This window comes from Acomys minous (assembly GCF_964271855.1).
Source record: "Acomys minous genome assembly, chromosome: 9".
Taxonomy (NCBI): domain Eukaryota; kingdom Metazoa; phylum Chordata; class Mammalia; order Rodentia; family Muridae; genus Acomys; species Acomys minous.
Genome location: NC_140490.1, coordinates 76,477,413 through 76,500,695, shown reverse-complemented (window position 1 = coordinate 76,500,695; position 23,283 = coordinate 76,477,413). Strand labels below are relative to the sequence as shown.

The window sequence follows — 23,283 nt, the reverse complement described above, 5'->3', positions numbered from 1 at the left end:
CAGACACAGCAGACATCAGCAGGCGGAATCAGTTGGTGAAGAACAGCTTATATTAGGGGTGAGAGAACACAGACAGACAGACAGATAGACAGACACAAGAGCACAAAGCACACAGAGAACCCTAAGGCCTCTGCTTGAAAACTGTTTTTTTTTAAGGGCCTTTAAGGTCCTCTCTTTCCCTAATTTAGGGGTGTTCAGTTTGAAACAGGACACGATGGTTGATTGGCCCATCTGTAATGTAATGTAAACATGTTCTGGTACTGACTTGAGCTTGTTGGGCCAGTAAATCAGTAGAGTCCACTACTGACAGGAAAAAGCACACAGGGCTCTGTTTTAAGCTTCCAGGATTTTGTCTCAGGTGAGGAGGGTAAAGAGAAGCCACCATGTTGAAAATTCACCATCTTTCTTACCAAGTTATGACCCGTCTCCCTGTGTTTCCCTATCAGGAAATCTGCCTGATTCCTAGGCCCTCACCATCACCACATCCATCTTGGAGGCAGTGTTCACATGAGACCTGCTTGCTGTGGGGACAGGGCAGACCCTCTGCGCAGCTGTATGTAGTGGCCTTACCCAGAGTGGATGGGTGCCATTGTGAAGTCCTGCAGAAAGGAAGCCCACCTCACATTGTTCAAATGACCTTACCCGGCTCTGGAAACCTTTCCTTCTTACTCTTACTATTACATTATTTTTCTCCCAAATAAGTCTATTTTCATTCTAATGCAATTTTATAAAAAAAAAAAAAGTTGCCCTAAAAATGTTGCCTAAGCTTCTGCATGTTTTTTTTCCCTATGAGACCAGACCACAACCCTCGTTGTTCAATGTAGCTAAAAACAAATGTTACAGATGTAGATTAGGAAGATGACAACTCATTCACAGTGATAAATACACCATGCAAGCAAGTACAGACACAGTTGGGAAATGTAGGATTTTGTAACGGTGCCACGAGGACAAGAAATATTGAAGACCATGATAAATGCACTTCCCCCAAAATAGCCCTCCACCGCTGCCTCCCAGAAGGAACCACCTGAGGGGCTTCATGGTTAATTTTCTCTGAGTGTGGGAACAGACACAAAGCTTGTGTTTAAGTAAAGAGATATTTAATCATCATCACTGGCTTGTGTCATTCAGCACCTTTAGCAAGAAGGAAATGATGCTTCCACCCTGCTTTCCAGTAGCCCCAGCCCCACCAGCCTAATGCCAACCTGGACAGCAACAGTCCTGGCTATACAAAAAGCAGCATATTTTTGCATTACCTCTCAAAGCTGGAAGCTCATTATTTTGACTCTTTAGCTAAAGAAAAACCAACTGTGCTTATTGCATACTCTTACAGGAATGATGTAAGTGTGGCATTTAAGAGCTGGTTAAAGGAAATCCCCCACCACAAAACCGGGGCCTTAAAGCAGGCCCAAGGCTTCAGGAAGCCTGCCACCCATGGAATTCTGGGAAACAGCCAGCCACCATTGCATGCCCCGGAGAAGCCCAGAGGTGGGGGCGCAGGTTGTAACCCCCAAGTTCAGTAACATTCTGACGTTAACTTTTAAACGTTGAGCAAAGAATGACATCCATGAGAACTGGAAGGTTGGAAAGTGCAATTCTGGAGCAAATTCATGGGTATTTATTATCCTCTGTGTGGAGGCTGCCAAACTCCAACATGTTTATTTGGACACAAGTTTTCAGAAATATAAGAATTAGTATGTAGTTACCAGGTAAAGTCATAAATTTGGTTTCAGACACAAATTTGAGATGATAAGAAAAATTTTAACATGAGACACCTTGTAATCTCAGTGGACTCAGTGCTAAATGAAGAAAATTCTGGGCAAGAGGACATCCCTTGATTGTAAGGGTCCACATCTTGCAAACCCATGAGCACCTTGTGGGAACATTGGATAGCAAACCTCTGGTGTGCTGAGTGGGTGACTTTTGGAGAATACTGAGGTGGAAGCTGCCGTCTGTGGCAGGCACCTGTTGGAGATGAGTGGCCAAGACAAGCCATTCCTTACCAGAAAGTGGTTGTCATGCCCACACAGCCTGCCCGTTCTCCCCAGCTCTCCTTCCTGTGGTCTTCTTACCATGCCTGGTGGGAGTTGCAATAGCCTCTTAATCCCAACTCCTTTTGGGAAGGAAGAAGTGCCAGGCAAGGATGCTCTCTGCTCTGAGACTAGACCCAACCTCCCTTCAGAATGGAGAATGGAAGGGTCCCACATGTCTGTCATTTGTCCCCTCATTACCACTTGCAAAAACTCCCGCCCCTGTGACCGTAGAGCCACATACAACCTTGTGAAGATTCCAATTTAAAACACGTCTTAATAGCTCTATTAGTGTCTTTTCTATTGCTGTGATAAAAACACCATGATGGAGGCAAGGCAACTACTAAAAGAAAGAGTTTAATTCGGCTAATGGTTCCAAAGAATTAGACTTCATGACTGCAGAATGAAGACGGGGAAGCAGGTGGCTGGGACAGCACCTGAGAGCTCACATCCCAGGCCACAAGCAGGAGGCAGAGAACACACTGGGAACCACAAGAGTCTTCTGAAACCTCTAAGCCCACTCTCAAGGACTCCTCCAACAAGGCCACACTTCTTAATCCTTACCAAACAGTTCCACTCACTGGGGACCACGTATTTAAACATATAACGTCCATGGGGCTCATTCTCATTCAAACCACTATGCTAGATGAATAGCAAAACTCTTCTGGTGCCCCATATTTGACCACCTCCCCTTGGTGGGGAGGCCTGGTGGCACTCAAAGAAAGAATACGCAGGCTACCAAGATGAGACTTGATAGCCTCTGACCATATAGTGGGGGAGGAGGCCCCCCTCAGTCTTAGACCTAGGGGAGGGGAACAGGGTGAAAGCGGGAGGGAGGGAGGAATGGGAGGATATAAGTGATAGGATATCAATTGAGATGTAATCTGAATAAATTAATTGAATAAAAACTTGAGTGGTTGCCTTTTGACAGCTCACCCCACCCTCTCACTAGTATCAGGGCTCTCTAGTTCTGGCAAGAAGTCTAGAAATATGTACCTCTGATCACCTTTTCAATATCAGCCTGGGTTTACTGTTCAAAGTAAAAGCTGAAAAAAGGAAGTGTCATCACTAACAGTCAAATAAGAGTACAAATAGGATTCAGAAAAAAATGCAGTTTGATAACTATGGCACCAACCAAGGATAATACGTGCAGTAAACTTCAAACCCCTACCCAGATCTAGCCAATGGACAGGACATTCTCCACAGTTGAGTGAAGAGTGGAGACTGACTTTCAAATGAACTCTGGTGCCCCATATTGGACCATGTCCCCTGGATAGGGAGGCCTGGTGACACTCAAAGGAAGGATAGCAGGCTACCAAGAAGAGACTTGATACCCTATGAGCATATACAGGGGGAGGAGGTCCCCCTCAGTCGCAGTCATAGGGGAGGGAAGTAAGGGGAAAATGGGAGGGAGGGAGGAATGGGAGGAAACAAGGGATGGGATAACAATTGAGATGTAATATGAATGAATTAATAAAAGAAAAAGAAAAAGAAAAAATGCAGTTTGAAATGTCTACCAGCAATTTTTTTAATCTTATAAATTATACTTATGTATCTTGAAAAAATATCATAAACACACAAGTGTTAAACCAGATTTTTAAAAAATGAAATAAAAATCAACTTAGAGGTATAGGAAAGATAAAAATCTGAGAACACAAAGGAAAAAAATGATGCATAAAAAAGCAACTACTAGATGGGTGTGGTGGCCACATTCCTGTACTCCCAGCACTCACAGAGGCAGAGGCAGGTGGATCTCTGTGAGTTCAAGGCCAGCCTGGTCTACAAAGTGAGTCTGGAACAGCCAAGGCTACACAGAGAAACCCTACTTCAAAAAACAAAACAACAAAACAAACAAACAACCCTAACAACAACAGCAACAACCAAAAAAAAAAAAAAGCAACTACTTTAAAACTTTACCTTTGTTTATATCTGAGAAGGTTTTTGAGGCACCAAGTAAAAGCCCAGTGTTTGCCTAGACAAGAGAGGTACTTATATTTCTTTCACCTTTAGAACAGATCAGAGTTGATAGGACAGACACATAATGCTATTAGAATGCAGACTATATTTTAGCCTTTGGTCCATCATCTTTAATGTTTGGCTCTCTTCCCTGGATTACAAAATGGCTCTTAGCATCCTATTTCCCACAATAAGATTCTATATCTAATATGGTGGAAGAGTAAAGAGGTTCTACAGCTTGCTAGATGAGTCAGCTCCCTCCAAGAGCATCTCAGAAGCACCACCTACTGATTCCCAAATATATCTCTTCAGAATTCAGTGTCTCATATGACTATATCTACTTAAAAGGAAGACTGGGCAACAATAGTTTTAAGATGAAAATATTTTTAAATTCAGGCAGAATTTTTATTCAGGGGAGGGTAGGAGAAGAAAGGAAAAATATACAATAAAATTCCTGAGATAAATATAACAAAGGTCTAGAGTTGACATGCTAAAACATGTTGGGAAAGTATTTTCCTGGGGTGAAAACATGAATTCGAAGGAGTTATTCATGTCCAGATAAGAGGAATAACGACAACAAGTAGTCTCGATACATCAGAATAATATTCAAAATCTTTTTAAAAAAATCTTAAAACTACTAAAGCAACAAATAATGTAAATTTAAGCTGTCCTTAGGCTTATAAAGGAGGACTAATAAATATGCAATCTTGAGGAGACAACTGTGCAACAAAATGACAATTGCAGTTGAAATATTATTTAGGAAAAAGAAAAATATCCCCCACCTGTTGAATAATCACTGAAGTTTGTACAAACCAACATTTCCTCTGGTCTTTGTGCATATGTATACTATTGGTCTAAAGATGCATGTATATATGTGTGTAATGATTCTTATTTTGATTTGTGACCCAGGACTCCCTTGGCCAAATTTATCTTTAGAAGCTTGAAACATCTATAACATCTATAATATGCATCGAGAAAGTAATCTGGGCATGGTGGCACACACCTGTAATCCCAGCACCCAGGGAGGGAGGCAGGGGCTGGCAGATCTCTGTTCAAGGCCAGCCTGGTCTACAAAGAGAGTATAGGACAGCCAAGGCTACACAGAGAAAACCTGTTTCAAAACAAAAACAAAAAAGAAAGTATAGGAACACACACACATACACGCACACGCACATGCACACACACACACACACACACACACACACACACTAATTTTTTCCCTCTCTCTTGGGAAGAAGATGAAAATAAATGTTTTGATTTCACTATTTTCCCTAAAGAGGTCACACCGTGGTTTAAAGATATGTTTTTTTAACAAAGGTACATTTTACTTCATTAAAACAAAATGACGAAAATGTTTGCTGTTTCTCTGAGAGATAGTCCCCTACTGCTGAAAATAACACTTATATCATTGACCACGGATTAGTTCAACTAGTGCCCAACTAGAAGCTTTACACAGTTCAATAGCGGCACGCATATTATGGGAGTGACCATCTGCTTTCTGATTACATTAAAGCCCATCCCATGAGAGACAACCCATACCTAACACTGCTAAGGGAGCCAAGAAGCTGGGACTAGACCGGTCATAGGCCTAGAGGAAAGTCTATTGCTATTACTCTGTTAAAGGAACATAGCAGCAAAATGACTCTTAATGACATACTGCTGTACCCGTTGATCGTGCCCTCGCTCAGCTCACATTAGAGAAGCTTCCTGACTATATCAGAATTAATACAGAGATCCACAACTGGGCAATGGGTGAAGACTGAGGGACTTTGGTGCCCCAAAGTATCAGTCCTACATGAGATGTTTTCCTCAAACCCCATCCTTCATGACTCAGGCATCTATGGGAAGAGGAAATGGAAGGACCATAATAGCCAGAGGTGATGCTTGACTCCAATGAAACTGTGTTCCAGACAAAATAGACCTAATAAAAATATGAAGTCGCTATACTGTTACAAAATACACAAGGCCTGCACAATTTCAAGCCAGATGGGATCTCAGCATTGAGAGAGGTAAGTAGACATGGTCTCCCACCCCCAAGCAGGAAGCTGACTGTAACTGACACCCACTGACAAGGGATAATCAGCTTTCTTCAATGGAGTCTAGCATTAGAAAGGGTATTTGCCCAGCCTGTTCAGTTGCCTTGAGGCTGTGCAGTTTGCCCCAGGTTTTGCAGCTTTTGTGAACTATCACCCATGTGCTGGTGGGCTTTGCTGATGCAACTTCCCCTATGTTCCTGTAAGTAACCCCAATAAAACACATTGGTTCACCATGTTGGATTTTGGTGTATCTGTACTGAGGTCTGTTATGGGCTCCTTTTCTGATCTGAGTACACATGCATGTTGAATCTCCCAGGAGCACTGTCAGCTCAAGTGTGATAACTTTATTTAAACTACATATGTATGCACATATGTATACACATATAAATTAATAATAATATGATTCCCTGTGGATTTTCAGACATCCTTTGTATTATATTTCCCTCCCACTGCCCCACATCTCTTCATCTACTGACCCCTGACCTAAGTAAAGTTCATTCTCTGTTTTCCCATTTTTCCCGTCAACTCCAAGGAAAGAATAGCTACATGGAAGGCTAAAGACCTTAGGTTTTGTTTTTTTGTTTTGTTTTGTTTTGTTTTTGTTTTTTTAAATAGGATTATGCTTTGGGCCTAGACCTTTCCAACCTCTTCAAACCACTGACATTCTATCAGTTAATAGGCCTTTGCAGCACAGCGCAAAACAGCTTTTGTAGACACAGCCTCCCACCCCAGCAGTACCAGTCACATTCTGTGCCTTGCAGGGGTGCACATATTGCTTTAACTAGTATAGTATAATGTCCCATGCAGCCGGGAGGGCTCATTCTTAGACTCTGATATGGACAAGGCTGAGTAGCTGGGAAGACAGCAGTCCTTAGGAACAGGGAATAGCTGGTAAAGCAATTAAGTAAAAACCTGGATTATATTAAAACTATTAGCATAATGATCCAGATCTGTCTTTTGTTTTTCCTCATGCTCTCTATCTGATATAACATTTACATGTGAAATATAATAGGATTATTATACTTAGAATAATCATGAACACTGTTTAGTTTAAAGGTAACAGATGAAAGAAATATACATTTTAAACAACCTAAATCTACACACTTTTAATAAAAAGCTAACTTAACTATACATTCTCCCTGTATTTATAGGTATTTGTACCATATGAATCACCTTGTTTATATTTAGAATATTTAATTAAATCTATTGTCTTTTAAATTTAGTTTTTCTAAATTTATTTGTAACTTAAGTTATAAACTCTTGTGGAGTGGCTAGCCATAAATCTAGGAAAGACTGATCTTCAATATTTAAATTATCATAGCTTCTCTTTGTGGATACTGGCTTGATCTGTTTTATTATATTATTACTATATTAATAATACATTATATCAATACTATGTTGTATATTATATAAAACAATTAATTAATAATAAATTAATATATCAAATCTGATACTATACCAGATTTATTTTATAACAGTAAGTGGAAAGTCTCATTATAGAAAAAATTAGATAATGATATACTATTTTTCTAAAACTTCTTTTAATAATATTTTCTTTTGAATGGACCAAATAGTAATAACAGTGTTAGAAACAAGAGATCAAACCTGTTAAAAATCATAATTTTATAACCTTGTAGTCATAACCAAATCTTATTTTTCATCTTAATGGTCAGAAATAGAAGTGTACCAGAAGGAGTCATTGTGGTACTATCTATATCCTTTTACTAGAATAAATGGTATAAGTCCCATCTAACTGTACGAAAGGACACCTTAGACACTAATTTAATCAAGAAACAACACTTTGGGTAGAAGACATCATAAATCGTGTTGCCAATAAGGACTGACATCTTTTGTATAATTTGGATAAAAAGATTCCACCAAATCCCTGGGCAATTCTAGGAAGGGTAAATGGAGTTAAAGTTATTTTGTTACACATAAGCATGCTATAGGGCCATTTAAAGTGCTGGATTTGTTTTATCTTCATAGTAATAAAAATGCCTAGACCAGGCTTATATGTGTGTATATATACACACACATATATAGTATATATGTTTTTAATAGGAAAAAGTTTGTTCTCTTTGGTTGTAAGAAATTGGATTAAAATATATGTCAATTTAAAAGCTAGATTTTCCAAACTGAAGTATCTAAAACAGGATAAAAAGTTTGACATTATTTTTAGTTTATTTCTTTTGAGCTACCTGTCCACCTTTGTTATAAGTATGTAACTCATTCAACAAAAATTGTACTTATTCTATTTTAAATTAAAAACACAGAGATAGCTAATTGTCCAGATTACATTATAATAACATAAGATTTTAAGATTATCTATAAATTTTAAAATGACCCTGTAAGCCTTGAAGCAGGTTTTAAAAGAGTGACCATGGGGCCGGGGCAGTTTAGAGATGTATCTTACATAGGCTTGACTAAAAAATGAACCTTGAAAAGTTCGCTCATGCATTTGTTTGTTTTCAAAGAGACAATGGTGCTCAAAATATCCTTAAAATCCTTGCAGTGTAAAATAATTTATATATGAATACATATACATATGTATATAGGTATAGATAGATGTGCCCATATATACAAAAGACATCTAAAAGCACAGAGATAAGCCAACCTTCAGTCTCTGGAACAAAGAGTTTAGCATCTCAAATTACCCAGTAGAAAAATTGCACTGTGGAGCAGAAACAATCCTCTTGTAAAATTCATTATATTCCCAAGTAATACAGAGCATGTTACAGAATCAGAACTAAGGCAAGGTTCGCAACTGTATCCAATAGTTGGAATACTGGGTGGATGGTCACCCTTAGGGTGCTGGGGCAGTAGAAGTTGGAACTTTTTCCCTTAAATTTTTATTTTACAATGAGCCAAGAGAAACTGAGCCAAATTGATAATTTAGCTTATATGAGCACTTACTTACAAGCCAATATAGCACTAAGTTAATAATATAAAACAAATATATGTAGATATTGTATACATATATAATCAATGATACATACAGAAAAATTTAAAACCCCAATATTTTAATATTAATTGGGAGGACTGTGAACCTCACATTTAACATTTTAATATTAAGAAAAGTTGGAAGGGGCTGGAGAGATGGTTCAGTGGTTAAGAGCATCCACTGCTCTTCCAGAGGACGCATGTTCAATTCCCTACACCCACATGGTAGCTCATAACTGCCTGCAACTCCAAGATCTGACACTCTCATAGGAAGTGTATGCAGGCAAAACATCAATGCACATAAAATTGAAAAATATAATAAACACTAAAAACAAGAAAAGTTGAAAAAGAAACAATGTAATTTTTTTATGTTACCCAAGACTATTATTCAATGGTGAAATAAAATTTTAATTGGCACATTCAGAACCTCTTTTGGAAGCAAAACCTTATCAAAATCTATGTATATCACTTTAAATTTTACAGCTTAATGAAATATTTATCTTCTGACTCTAATGATTATTGTTTTATATTAATAGTAAATGCTTTTGGGTTTTAAGAAATAATTGATAGACTCTAAGATATTGACTCTAAGATATTGTTTTATAAGGGTTTAAGAGGTTCTGAGTACTCAAGTTTATGACATAGTATACATTCCTCAGGCCTTTTAATATATTACCAAAATATTCATATTTGTAAATATATATGTGTGTGCATTTAAAGTCATGCAATAAATGTTTTTTTCCTTTCCATAAAGTAAAAACACACCTAGTTTTATCTATTTATCTATTTTGACCTTAAGAATTACAATAACCAGCCTTTTCTTCAGAACATTACAGGAAAAGGAAGAGCAGAGCTCCCTTGTCTGAGCGCCCATTTTTACAGAGGACATAGGCTGGAAAGCAACTAAAGACAAATTATCTGTGGATAAGCCTCCCATTTCCCCGAGGCACTTATGAGTTAAAAGTTTGTAATCGTCACACATAACGCTGCCTGAGGTACCAGATGATAGTTTATCGCTAAACACTTCCTCCTTTCTGGAAATCTTACCCCTGCCCACCTTTCCCCCTCCTTCCTGAAAATAAAACTTGAGGGCCTCTCAGCGGGAGCTGGGGTTTGTGTCCTGGATCAGAACTGGATTCTGTTGCTTTGACCAATGACTTCCTCCTCACTTTCACTCTCCATCCTCCTCCACTGTGTCTTGGGCTTGTCCTACACATTTATAAAAACGTCAGTGTGTTCAAAGACACCAGGTTATCAAGCCTTGTGTGTTTTCAGGCCAGTGATGACCCGGATGAAGTGGGTTGTTGGGTTTCCCCGAGGCCCTTGCACAGACAACTCTGATGGGTTGGAAGGAACAACGCCTCTTATCTTTTGTTTCTTTATGATCAGGAACTCATCAGTTTCCTAAACTGAAGTGTGACGTAAGCAGAGGAAGCCATAGGAGATGGGGCAAAATTAGGTATTTGAAGACTATCAAGAGACAACGGGAAAATATACTAAATCACTCCAAAGGAAAAGACTACCAAGACAACCCACACCAGAACAAACCAGAAGCCAACCTGTCTTCAAAAGTCTAAAATGAAACAGCAGTTGAAAACAAGCCAGTCGGAATCCAGAATGCCTTTGGAAGCCTGAAAGCAAGCAAGCAAAAAATACCGAATGTGTAAACCAAAATGCTTCCCAAGCAAGCAAACAAACGAGGCACCTTAAATGCTGAAAGGAAATCAAAACCAGGAAGGGCTCTATCACATAGGATCCTTAAGTAGCCAGCTCAGAATAAACAAATGGACCATCAGCCAATCCAAGGGAGGGCGGAGAGAGCCTCCTTCCCCCAAGAGCTCACCAACAAGCTACCCAAGGCAAGAACTGCACCAGGCTTGCACTGAACGGGTCCTGGGCGGTGCCATGCTTCGACCCAGGTGACTTCTGCTCTGAGAAGCGGGTAGGTACCTCTGAGCTGTATACTGGGTACAGCGGCTGTCCATTCCACACACAGCTCTCACCTTACAGGGGGCAAGACTTTAATTTAAAGCCAAATATGAGTGAGCATAGCCAAGGGACACAGATTTGGGTAACCCCCAATTCCTTTTCCAACATGGACATAGTTTCATGAAGTTTTTATACTGTCAGGACAAAGAAAGTCATAAATCAAGACTTTTTTCAAATACATTGGTGGAAACGTCACAGAGGCAGGGTACAGTCAAAGGGGAGAATCTCAGCTCTAGGCCTCAGATGCTGACAATGTTCTTAGGCCTCTGAATGATGAAAAATGGGGCTTTGTTAAGCTGGTGCATCCCAAGAGGTTTTCATCTGTCAGACAACTGCTTATTAATTCTGGATTTACATATTAGGCGCAGGATGGCAGGTACAACACAGAGGTAGGCTAGGGACAGCTTTTAAGGGGGGCCCAAAGAGTTCCCAAGGTAAATCTGAATTAGGCCCTGGGCCTGAAACATTTCAACCTCTCCATGGCACTGAAGTGCTGATCAGTCTTTGCAGGTACAACTTCTTTCCCGAAATTCCTGCTCACAAGGGTAGAAGGAAATCTGGATATAGCAGAGAATAACGCACCGGTCACAACCTGTGGCGTTTTCTTGTTTTGTTTCCCTTTTCCATTTTGAGACAGGTTCTCATGTACCCCAGGATGGCCTGGAACTCCCTATGCAACCACGACTGACTTTTGTTCCTCCAGTGTCTGTCTCCCACCTCCAAGCACTAAGGTTACATGCTTTTGTGCCACTGTGCCTAGTCTGTGCAGTGATGAGATGGGACCTAGGGCCTCATACATCCTAGGCAAGAACTATAAGTAAATTATAGCATCCCTCAGCATCCGCAGTCCCTTCAGCAGGCCTCAGGGGGAGGCAGACGATGAACTGCTGGCAGGTTTCATCCACTCAAAGCGTGGTCTTCTATGTCTCCATATTTTTTACTTCTTAACCTGAATCTCTGCCTTTTAATAGAGTGTTTCTCTGGCTTAAACCCCAAAGAAAAAGGAGACAATGTTCCTGCAACTTAAACAGGTATTGATTTGAGGACAAAGTCATTGAACTGTAATCCTTGGTCATAGAAGTAAATTTTGATCTCCCCCCCCCCCTTCACACACATGATACTTCCCTGACATCTGTGCAATACAAATATATCTAGAAAGTGTGAAATGTAAAATCTGTTCGACTAAATACATAAAAGAGACCCCGAGTGAAGTCTCCGCGATAGTGTTCCTCATCATGGGCGCAGATGGTGTGTCCTCCTCCAGCTCGCCCCTCCCTCCCCTCGACGCAGGCTTAAGTTTCATCCACTGTATTCATCCAAAAATATCCCATGCAAATAGATAACACCAGCAGAGCCCATCTGCACACTATATTTTATTTTTTTTCTGTCTTTTGTGCATTCAACTTCATGGCAATAACTCAAGAAAAGTATAATTTCTGGACACAGAGTGCTCATATTGCACATGTCTTGTTGCCATAGAAATTCAGTGACCCAGAAGTCTAGTAGTCATTACAGTATTTCATCAATAACTGTGGCGTTTTCACTATCTTACACTTGTCATTTTCTCCACCAGTGCCCAAACCATAGAACACAGTAGCCATGAACTAATAACTGTGTGGATGTGCATTATTGAACAGGCTATACAAAATCATCAGTATGCTCTTCTGTTTCCTAAAATATCTAAAAGAGACTTTAACGGCACAAATGTCTGGGACTTACATTTCAGGTGGAGTTAAAAGTCTGTAAAACCACAGAGATACTACAAAGTCCTTGAGGACTCCTGCTGTCTGCCCACCTCAGAGCAGACTACCTTCTGCAGCATTGCACGCCACCCCCCAAGACTCCAACTGTTTCTTCACTGTACACTTGCCTATTTGGGAAAAGGAATGTGTACAAGTAAACTTCAGAAAGCAGAAGTGGCGGCTAAGACAAGTGGAAGTCATGGGACTCTGACATCTCCCTTGGCGTCGCCCCCAGGATGGGTGGTAGTGTTACCCTAATGTGTGTTTTCAAAACTGGGGGAGGCGTTTGTTTCAGGAGATTAGTTTGGAGTAGAATATGAGGGGCACAGAGGAAAATCGAGAAAGGGAAAAAGGAAAGTCTTGGATGAATTTCAGGAACAAGTTTGACTATAGATCACTCAGAAAACACCCTCCATGGTGGTGAAAGCAAAGCTCTGACTATCAAATCCACAAATTCTAGATATCACTGAAATTGTACATCCTTTCAACGCTGTGCTCCAGGAACACGAAATGCCGAGGCCCTCCTTTCTTTAAGGGAATATGTTTAGTTTAAAAAACAAGGAAAGGTGTCCCGTGTCTTTAGAGAATAGAGTTAACAAAAGGCTCAACAAGATTATGAGAAAGCCTGCATGTGCTAATAAGTGGCCTTAACTTTCTCTACACACATCGTACAATGCACATAAATTTAAAATGTTAATTTGATTATCAAATAACTATTTTTCACCCTTTAATTTGCTCAACTGAATAAACAAACTCAAACAAACAGAATTGTGGTCACAAAGTGACCTGTAGCATTGTCTGGCTAAACTTCCTACTTTTAAAGAAGAAAGCAAATCACAGACAGCAAGTGACGTGGAAGAAGCTACTCAGAGCTGCAGTGCAGAAAAAGTATAGGGCACTGAGCTTCCTAAGGTGATTTGTCCTGAAGTCTCAATATCTGTAGGCCATACCTGTCTGTCCCAGAATCTGCCTGCATGAAGACTCCATCAAAGTAAGCTGGCTCACGAAATATGCTTGTCTCAAACTGCTGGGTCATTTCAGAAAGTGTATGGTGCTCAAATGTGACTTGCACAAATACGGGTCAGTCCATAGCATTTCCTAGACATGTCTGCCATCCTTGCCAGCTCCAGACAGTAGAACTTAGACTTTAAGAAGAGGAGGCAGCAATGCCTTGGTCTTCTGTTTAAGTACAAGTTAGAGGACAGAGTATTTGAGCCAAACAATTTTCCTTCAAAGCTAAGACAGAACAAACCAGTGGCTGACCAGATAAATTTTGTCAAAACAGACAAATACAGATTATTCAAGTAGACAAAATGGACCAAAAACAAAACAAAAAACAAAAACCCAATCCTAAATAACCCAACCCCTCAGCATTTTAATGCCCTTTCCACATGGTTTTGTTTGTTTTCTTGAGAGGAGTAAAGCCTCCTTCAGAAGCATCTGCTGAAAGGCCTGGATTTCAGTTCCTGCTTACCATTTCCATTAAGCATCTTATATAACCTCTCTGATTCTTCCAACTGACTCATGAAGCAGAAAATACCCACCTACCTCCTGCCTATACAATTACAGAACACTTCCCTGACCTGAAATCCATTCCATAAACATTTCCCATTGCACATCGTGCACCAGCCAAAGGGCTGGGTGCTGCAGAGATGTGAGGTGAGTCTGACAGCTCTTAGTGTGAGCTTTCAGACTGACATCTAAACAGGAGGATGTAGCACATTCCAAACTCACAAAACTGCAGTATAGTCAGGACCAACTTAGCCTTGTGGATGAAATGGCTGTAGGGAAACAGTGAACTATGCCTGGCAGGTTCTGTTATCCCAGGATGTTATTTTGGTTGTTAACTTTTAGGGAAATTAGTGCTCAAATGTGGTGTTCTGTGCAGCTGAGCTAGAGTTAGTGATTACATGGCTTGCTGTGTCTAATTTCTAATAATTACCAAAGTAAACAAAACACTTTGCCTGTTAGATCCTCTGTTGCCCCATTCATCCTAACAGCAGCACACATGTTATGAGCAATACCAAACCCTAACAGAGAAAGTCAACCTGATGCTATTGCTGGTTACTGCACAGGACAAAAATACCTGTCTACACTCTTTCAGTAGAGAGGAGCAAACAGAAATCAGCAGTTGGAAAAGTTAATTCTCAGTTATTAATCAAGAGGTTGTAATGACCGATTAAGTCTTAAAGTAAGAGAACCTGCTACACAGGGCACCCCACATTTATCACTGCTCCTCGGCCTCCCTCTCCTGTGAAGTCTCTTTCTCTAGAGGACTAAGATTGATCTGTTTTAAGTCATCAGTTAATTTCATTTATGGGAGAAGTGCAGACCCTGGAGCTAGAAATTTTAGGTAAAAATAATAAGGACTGTAATAAACCCATGGTTTGCTTCTGTTATTTGGGCTATAATTACTTGTCTTTCCTAAACTGGCTAACTTTTTTGATCAGAGAGTGCTGGAACTAGAGGGGACCGTAGAATTTACTGGGCCAACTCATTTTACACTTGAGGAATGAAGCTAAGCGTTTTCTTCTAATGATTTCAACCGTCCTTTAACTATTTCTTCATTAGTAGTCATATCTTCAGGGCGGAAGGCACACTTCGGTAGGCTCATCTTTAAAGCCAACGTGTGAAGGGATGAGTCGAATGATGCTGTATCTACAAATAACAGCAGCTGCAGTCTTCCTGCGTGATGCCTCTGCATGGTGAGCTGTTCCGGCTCGGGATGTGGCCTCCTGGACCACGTCAATAATGTCACCATCTGAATAGACTCAGGCAAGTGTCTTAATGAAAATTTATCCTCCATAAAAAGAGATGTCATTCTGCAAAGACTGGGGATCCTAGTGTGGATCTGTCAGAACATGTTTTATTAAAAGAAATACTCCAGACCCCAATTTGCCTGTTGGTCTAGGAATTAAAATAGTTCTTCATTTTGCCAGTGCCACATTCCAGAAGAGGAAGCAAAGGAATCAGGCAACAGACAACCTACGTCTCTACAAACACACAGACACATTCATATTAGGGTAGGCATGTGGGTTGTAATCCCTTCTTAGTGGAAAACACATTTTCAAAATGAATCCCCAAGCTAGAGTGAATTACCGTGATAGCCAGAGCCGGAGAGTCCCAGTGTTGAGAAACGCTGATCTGGCCACCTGCTTTCAGAAGCCTCGGAACACCACACCGCTGGGGTCTTTTAAGGGTGGCCTTTCAGGTAGGGCACCTACCCTCCTAAACCGCCTTTTAAATTCCAGGAAAAGAGCAGCCACCCCTTTTTTGGAACTATGCTGTTCTTCTTGTATCCACTTCTGCTGAAGGCAGCATAGTTATCTTTTCAAAGAAAGAAGGAAAACAAGGGAGACTCGCACCACTGCAGGTCCCAGAAGTAAGCCCGAAACTACAGCAACGTCAAAAAAAAAAAATATCTTCAGTAGCTAGGAAAATCCCGCATGCTATCTTCCGTCAGCTCAATGCAGACTGAGGCTAGCTGTGCCCGGAACCACAGCAAGCTGGGGCATCTCTGCAGCCTGTGTCCCTGCCAGCTCCCCCCAACCCCCATGCGCTGAATTTGGCAAAGAAGTTACCCTGCCCAGTCTCTGTGCACAAGATGAACAGACCACACATCCACTCCCAAAATTAGCCCAGTGACTGGGGAATCGAGACTGCAAGGGCTGTCAGGAAGCCCTGGCGTGGAAGATGGAGGGCCACTTTGAGCTCTAGGATTTTGCTGCATTGTCATGGCTTGGTAAAGTATGGAGAATGTGTCGGATTTCCAGCCAAAAATGGGCCGGATGCGGTTTTCCCGGCGACCCCTTGCCTACCCCCTACGCCCCCTCCCCCACCCGTCTTCCAGGCTATGTGCAGGTAGCAGTAGGGTGGGTGAAATGACCAGCTGCTCCCGCTGAAACTCAGGTGGCAGGCCCAGCGGAGAGGCACAGCCAGCCAGCGATAGGGAGTCGCCTGGGGAACACCCACACCGAACATCTTCCCAGCCAGTCACCACCCAGGGGACTGCACCTGGCCACCGGCTGCAGGAGCCCTTGAGTGAGCACATAGAGAGTCGAGCGGAGACCATGGGATACAATTGTCTGAAAGCCTTGGTTCACAAGGAGTGGGTGTGGGCTGGGAAGGGGGATTACGTAGGTCTCTCCGCCCCCTCCCCTGGCATCTCCTAGCCACTGGGAGGGCGCCCAGGGGCGGAGGAGGCGCTGCGAACCCATTTGGGGGCTTCTTTGTTTCTCTCCGGGGCCCTCAGGAGGGCCCGGTCAGCCTGCTGTACCCAAGCTTTGGGCTGCCAGCCGGCCTAGGCGGCGACCCGTTGCAAGCCAACAATTGAACCTCGCGGGAGAATAGAGAGGGTGGGTAGAAGGGTGGATCCCGGCTCTTGGGAGGGAGGGCGCTGCAGGGGCTTCACAGGGATGAGGAAGCCGCCCCAGAAAGGGAGGGGGTAGCCGGTGATCTGAGCGTGGCGTCTGCTTACCTTGGCAGTCTCCGACTGGGCACAGATCATGCTCTGGTCGGCATGCAGGTTAGAACCGGGGGTCGCACGTGGCTTGCATATGTGCCAGGCATTGAGGACCTGGTTTGCGAGCCCTGGGCGATCAGCGTCTTTTGCCTTGCTCTGGCCGCCCGGTATCTTGAGCCAGTTGCTGTCAGAGCCACCGCTACGGCTGGAGCAGCTCTCGGCTGGTGAACCTGTGCGAGCCAGGAGGGGGCCTTCTGGGTCAGAGGCGCGTGGTGTTGCGGCTCAAGCAAGAGCTCCCGGTGCGTGGCAACGCAGCACACTTTATTGCTTTATCCTCCTCCCGCATCCCCTCCCTCCTGCCTGCTCCTCTGTGGGAACTAGACTTGAGAACCAACCAGGAGCCAGGCTTGCTCCCTGTAGTTCTGCTCCGCCCTGCAGCCTCACGCACCCGCACCCTCCTCCTCGCCCCCATAGTAAATATATATATTGATTCTTGTTACCACTGGCCCCATCCTTCGAACACCCAGCGTGCATACCGGGCTAATCCTGCGCCACCCACAGCTCATCAGTCCCTTTGTGTATATGCAAATGGTGTGTTCAGAAAGGACAAATCGTCTAGGTAGGTACACTGTATCAGGTGTTCTTACCTCAATTTTAAGCACCTTTCTTACCCATCTCATAGACACATTTCCGAGCATCCTCCAGTATTTTCACAGCAAGTACCCAAAACAATATTGCTACCACACATACAACCCCACATACAAAGGTTGAAGATCGCCCCAGGTATCTATTGTGGTCCAGCTTAGCTTTCCAAACAGGTTTGGTATTAAACAGTGCACATTGTCAAAATAGTAAAACTGGAAGCAGAAAGAATTCAAACCTTTCTTTGACCAGCCAACCAAGATGCCAAAGAAAGTGGTCACTGGTTGCCACGAGTGCTTTGGTCCAATTTGGGCTTGCGAATGTTCACATGAAGTGCAAAGGTTCTGAGTACATTATTGCCATAATCAAGGATTCTGTGCTCTTCACATGCTTATTCATTTCTTCCCCCTTTTCCCGCCCAGCATCCCCTAGGAAAGCCGTCCTTCACATCCTTGTCCTTCACATCCTTAGAAGCAATCTGGTGTTTCTCCCCTTTCCCTGGCAATAGCTCTAGACCTAGAATCTTTTATTGAAGACCTGATTACACACATCTCCAACCTACTTATAAGGACAAGGTGGGCAGCTTCTCAGTGATACTCTTTTCATTGACCCACCTTTTGTCATCGATTACACGCTCGAGGTAGGAACTTTCCAGAAGAGGAAACCTGGCCCAAGTGAAGCTGCCCTTACCACCATCCTCCTCGTCCCTTGGGAGTGCCTCCCTCTCTCCTCCCTCATCACTCCAGTGGCACACCTTTCCTAATAGGCACCTCTCTTTGTCTGGCAGGAGTCTGGTCTTTCCACCAGACAAATTCAAGGCTGGCTGTTTTCAAGCCGTGTCTAAGAAGCCACACAGAACTCTGAGCACACATTTCACCAGATTTTACACACATGAATCAATATGAAACTTCTGCATGAAGAAAAAGAAACCCCCAAGAATAGGCTTTGTTGAGCTGCAACAAATAAAGACCAGAATCAACCAAACTATAACACCAACCAGAGATTTGAAAGAAATATAAGTAAACCAACAAAAGTCTGCTGTATAAAATAGTATTGAAGGTTTCTAAGTACACACAATCCCAACAAACTGCACAAAGACTACTTACTCACCTCAGCTAGTGGCTAAGTTCTTAACCTTATTTTCAGTGTTGCAGTGTCAATTTGGCTCAAAGAGATTTTCCTTCTGTTGTGTCATGAGGATGACTTGACAAGTCATATTTCTCAGGGTGTGATTGGCACAACAATCCTGAAGAATGCTTTATTTTTCTTTAGGCCCTTTCTTCTTTTCTTTTCCTTCTTCTACCAAAGGCAAATAGTACCATATTTTCACACCTTTTGTAACTTTTGGATTTTTGTAGTTAGTTAAAATATAATATTCAGTCCTCTTCCCTCCAACCCCTTTCATTCACACTCCCTCCATATCCTTTAAATTTCTTTATTACACACACACACACACACACACACACACACACACACACTCAGTGACTCACTAAGTCTGTTTAGTGTTGCTTGTGTGTGTACTTTTAGGGTTGACCACTTGAGACTGAATACTCATTTTGGGCTCATCCTTGGAGAGGACTAATTCTCCCTCTTTTCAGTAGTCTTTAATTGCCTGTAGCTCTTATCTAGGCCTGCACACTGTTCTCCACTTATGTTAGCTTGTCAACTGGTGCTGTCATTTTTCATGTCTTATTTAAGCAGCCACATTGTTGAGATTTCCTGTGTGTAGCATCCTGGTCATGTCTAGAAGGCACAACCTTGCCGCAGTCTTCTTGGTCCTCCTAGTGCATCTTTCTGCACCATCTTCCTTGAGGTTTCCTGAGCCTTAGATGCAGAGCTTGTGCTGCAGATACATCAGCTGAGGCTGGGCAACCCACAGTCAAGACGTTCTGTGTGTTTTGACTAGGTGTGGCTTCTATAATGGACTGTGGAAAAGAAGCTCTTTTGGTGGCTGGTGAGAGCTATACTTGTCTGTGCATTTAAGGACAGACATTTAGAATGTACATAAGAATTATATTGGTTTAGGAATGAGGTCTTCCTCTAAGATCTACGACCTCACTGGCCATGGGAGGTTGGCTATGATTTCCCTCCTGTTGACCAGGCCCTAAGGCCAATTAGACAGCAGCTAGTTACCACCAAGACGTAAATGCTAGTTTTGCACCTTTAGGGATAATTTTCCATATTGATCATTCTTGTGACTCATAGGCATGACAGCTTAACAGGTAGAATAAATAACCGAGTTTGTGTAAAGCACTTTCTGCGGGCCTCATCTTCCAGTGACCTAACTACAATGCGGAGAGAATCAGGACTGGTCAGAGGTCATCTTCGGAAGCAGCCTTCAGTATGATAGTATGATGTCAGAAGCACATGTCCTATAACTAAAGGAAGAAAAAGAAGGAGAAGAAGAAGGAGAAGAAGAAGAAAAAGAAGAAGAAGAAGAAGAAGAAGAAGAAGGAGGAGGAGGAGAAGAAGAAGGAGAAGAAGAAGAAGGAGAAGAAGAAGAAGGAGAAGAAGAAGGAGAAGAAGAAGATGAAGAAGAAGAAGAAGAAGAAGAAGAAGAAGAAGAAGAAGAACTGTTGAAGCAGCACTCATGGTGTAGCTTCTGACACTTCTGAGAGTGTACCTCTCTCTTTAGGATGAATCATATCTGGGAATCTGGCTTACAACAAGGAGACATGTTATGGGGGCAGGCTAGCATAAGAAGTGGCTTAGCAATTACTTGGCTTCACCTATGCCCACAAACCTCTCTTTGCAATGTGCCTAGCAACCTAAAAACCACAGCAGTACCCAGCTGCATACACACCTCACATCAAACAGTGGAATGGGCTTCTCCTCTCTTTAATGACCATAAAACACAGATATTTTTATTCAATCATACTTTGTTTATAACAAGGTAGGGGCTGATCCAATCTCTACTGGTTTGGAGTTGTATGCACAATAAGGCAACCTGTGTCCTTTAAGCGAACTTTTAGAGAGAATCTTCTGCTTACCATCTTATGCTTATGTATAACTCATGCATACGACTAAAATAAAACGTATTATAGGAAGGGCTGTTCATAGTGTTCAAGACTGTGAATCAAAGGAAAACTACCCAAAATATCCTTAGCAACAAAATTCCTCCTTCTCTTTAACTCCAGAAAAGGAAGACCCAAACAAAAAAAATGGCCCTGAGTATTCTCATTTAGGTGGCCAACTGTCACTCTTGACAGTATATTCCAATTTGTACTATCTCTTTACTTTGAATAAAAGTTTCCCTGCTACGTTGCAGTCTATGTGAGCCAAGATGCCAAGAAACAGAAAACATCTGACCTAGACTCTTAACTTAAGGGTTAGGACAATAGCTCAGAGGCAAGGCTGCCCAACCTCAGTCAACAGAACAAGTTGCATGCCTGTCCCTTTGCAATAATAGAATGGATATTTTTAATTTTGAAGGAGGGGGGAACCCACCCATGGATAGTGACGGACAGTGGGCTCCTTAGAAAGTCTTGGAGTGGTTTTAGGTCAAGGGCCAGTCTAGGCTGGCAAAGAACACGGGTGTCTCTCCTTGTGGAGTTGTTAATTCAGTGGGTTTTTAATTCAATGCTGATGATTTATCAGGAGAAAACTTGAGAAATACAGTCTCTTACTTGATAGATATTAGAGTTGAGAACATGAGAACTTCTAATTAAACAAGCAAGCAATGGCACACGGGACAGGGAAAATGTCAAGCTGACAATACACAAAGGCTGTATGTGATCAAGATCCGGGTTGGCATTGGGGAGAGGAAGGGTGGGGAGCTGGGAGGAGATTTTAGTGTTAGTTGAGTTAGTTGAGTTAGTTGAGTTAGATTAGTAGGAATGAAGAGCGAGGGAGTGGAGACAACGGAGAGGCCCTCAGATTTCAGTCCGATTCAAGTGTTGCCTGTGTCAGAGGTGTGCAGCACTCTCTTGCTGTTCCCAACGACTGTGATATGCTGTTTACTTTTGTGTCTATTTTCCAACTGTCATTTTCAGTGATGCTTCTTTTCAAGACATCTTCCCATTTCCAATGTGTTTGCTTTTATACACTTTATTTTGAGGAGTTATTTGTCCTATATATGAACTCTTTGTAAAACATGTAATTTCTGAATAGTTCCCCTAGTGTGTGCCTTATCTTTAAAATCTTTTAGTTGCTCCTTCCATGAGAATGTTACACTTGATGGAGTCCACTAACTTTCACAGACCATGTTTTTGCCATCGCATCTTAGAACTTTTTAAAACCAACCAAGGTTCTAAGAATTTAGCTTGGCATGGTTAATAGGTTTATATTTATAATTAGGTCTGTGGTTCTTTTTGATTTATTGTTACTTCCTAGTTTTGAGGTATAGGCCATGATTTGTTTTAATTTTGTTCGCTTGTTTGTTTATATGTGTCAAGTTATTCTAGCATCATTTTTTTATTAAAGACCATTAAAACATAGTATAATTCTGAGCATATTTGTCTTATTTATTTTGTAAGATGTTGAAGTTTGTGTATATTACATACATACTACACAGATTTTAAAAAATAATTTACCCAATAATTTCTCCTCTTTTGGTGATACTATAAAAGCTATTGATTCTGATTTTGAATTTTGTTTTATCTTTTAAAAATTGCACTTATTTATTTATTTATTTAATGTGGGTGTTCATATGCCATAGTATGCATGTGAAGATCAGAGGATGACTTAAGAGTGAGTTCTCTCCTTCTGTGTATGATATGCTGTTTACTTTTGTGTATATTTTCCAACTGTCATTTTCAGTGATGCTTCTTTTCAAGACATCTTCCCACTGTGTGTATTCCAGTGATCAAATTCAGATCACCAGGCTTGGTGGCAAGCACTTTAACACACAGACCTATTTCGCCAACCTTTCAATTTCACTTTCTATTAAAATGTACCTAGGATTTGTATTATTTTAGCATGGCTATATTGACATACAGATATAGAAGTAATTAAATCATTGCCATGAAGTAAGAAGTATATATTCTGCCCAGGTGGTGGCGGCACATGTCTTTAATCCCAGAACTTGGGAAGGAAAGGCAGGAGGATCTCTATGAACATGTTCTACAGATCAAGTTTTTGGACATCCGGGGCTACAGAGAGAAACCCTGTCTTGAAATCCAAAAAAAAAAGAAAAAAGAAAAAACAAAAAAGAAAAAAGAAAAGAAAGCAAGAATAGTAGAGAAAGAAAGAAAAGAAGAGAAAACAATAAAGAAAGCAAAAAATTTATACTCACCAGAATCAGATTCACTGGCTGAAGCAGAGTCACATGGGCAAGCAACAGAGCCAGTGAGATGCAGAAGGAGCAAAGAGAGCATGGCCTGGAGTCGGTATCCTTGGTGTGTGTGTGTGTGTGTGTGTGTGTGTGTGTGTGTGTGTGTGTGTGAAAAGAAAAGGGTGACGCAGGATAGGACATTTCTACAGCTCTAGGCCACACATTGATCATTAGCTGTTCGTTCTCCAGCCTTGGCATGATGCCTCAGGGGAATGAT

General features: G+C 41.7%; 1 protein-coding gene across 6 annotated transcripts in view; it reads right to left on the bottom strand.

The window, feature by feature from the left end:
- Positions 1 to 17,519, bottom strand: part of HECW1 (HECT, C2 and WW domain containing E3 ubiquitin protein ligase 1) — a 320,240-nt gene extending 302,721 nt beyond the window's left edge. For 5 of the 6 annotated variants that reach the window (XM_084794159.1, XM_084794158.1, XM_084794162.1 and 2 more), the window contains exon 1: positions 17,168 to 17,519. Coding sequence is in view for 4 of the 6 variants with exons in the window: in XM_084794158.1 (XP_084650284.1) it covers positions 17,168 to 17,197 (30 nt within the window). In the remaining 2 variants the exon portion in view is untranslated. Of the gene's footprint in view, positions 1 to 15,789; positions 16,479 to 17,167 lie in introns of those variants that run through there. The other variant, XM_084794160.1, reaches the window with a different exon arrangement.
- Positions 17,520 to 23,283: the final 5,764 nt, after the last annotated feature.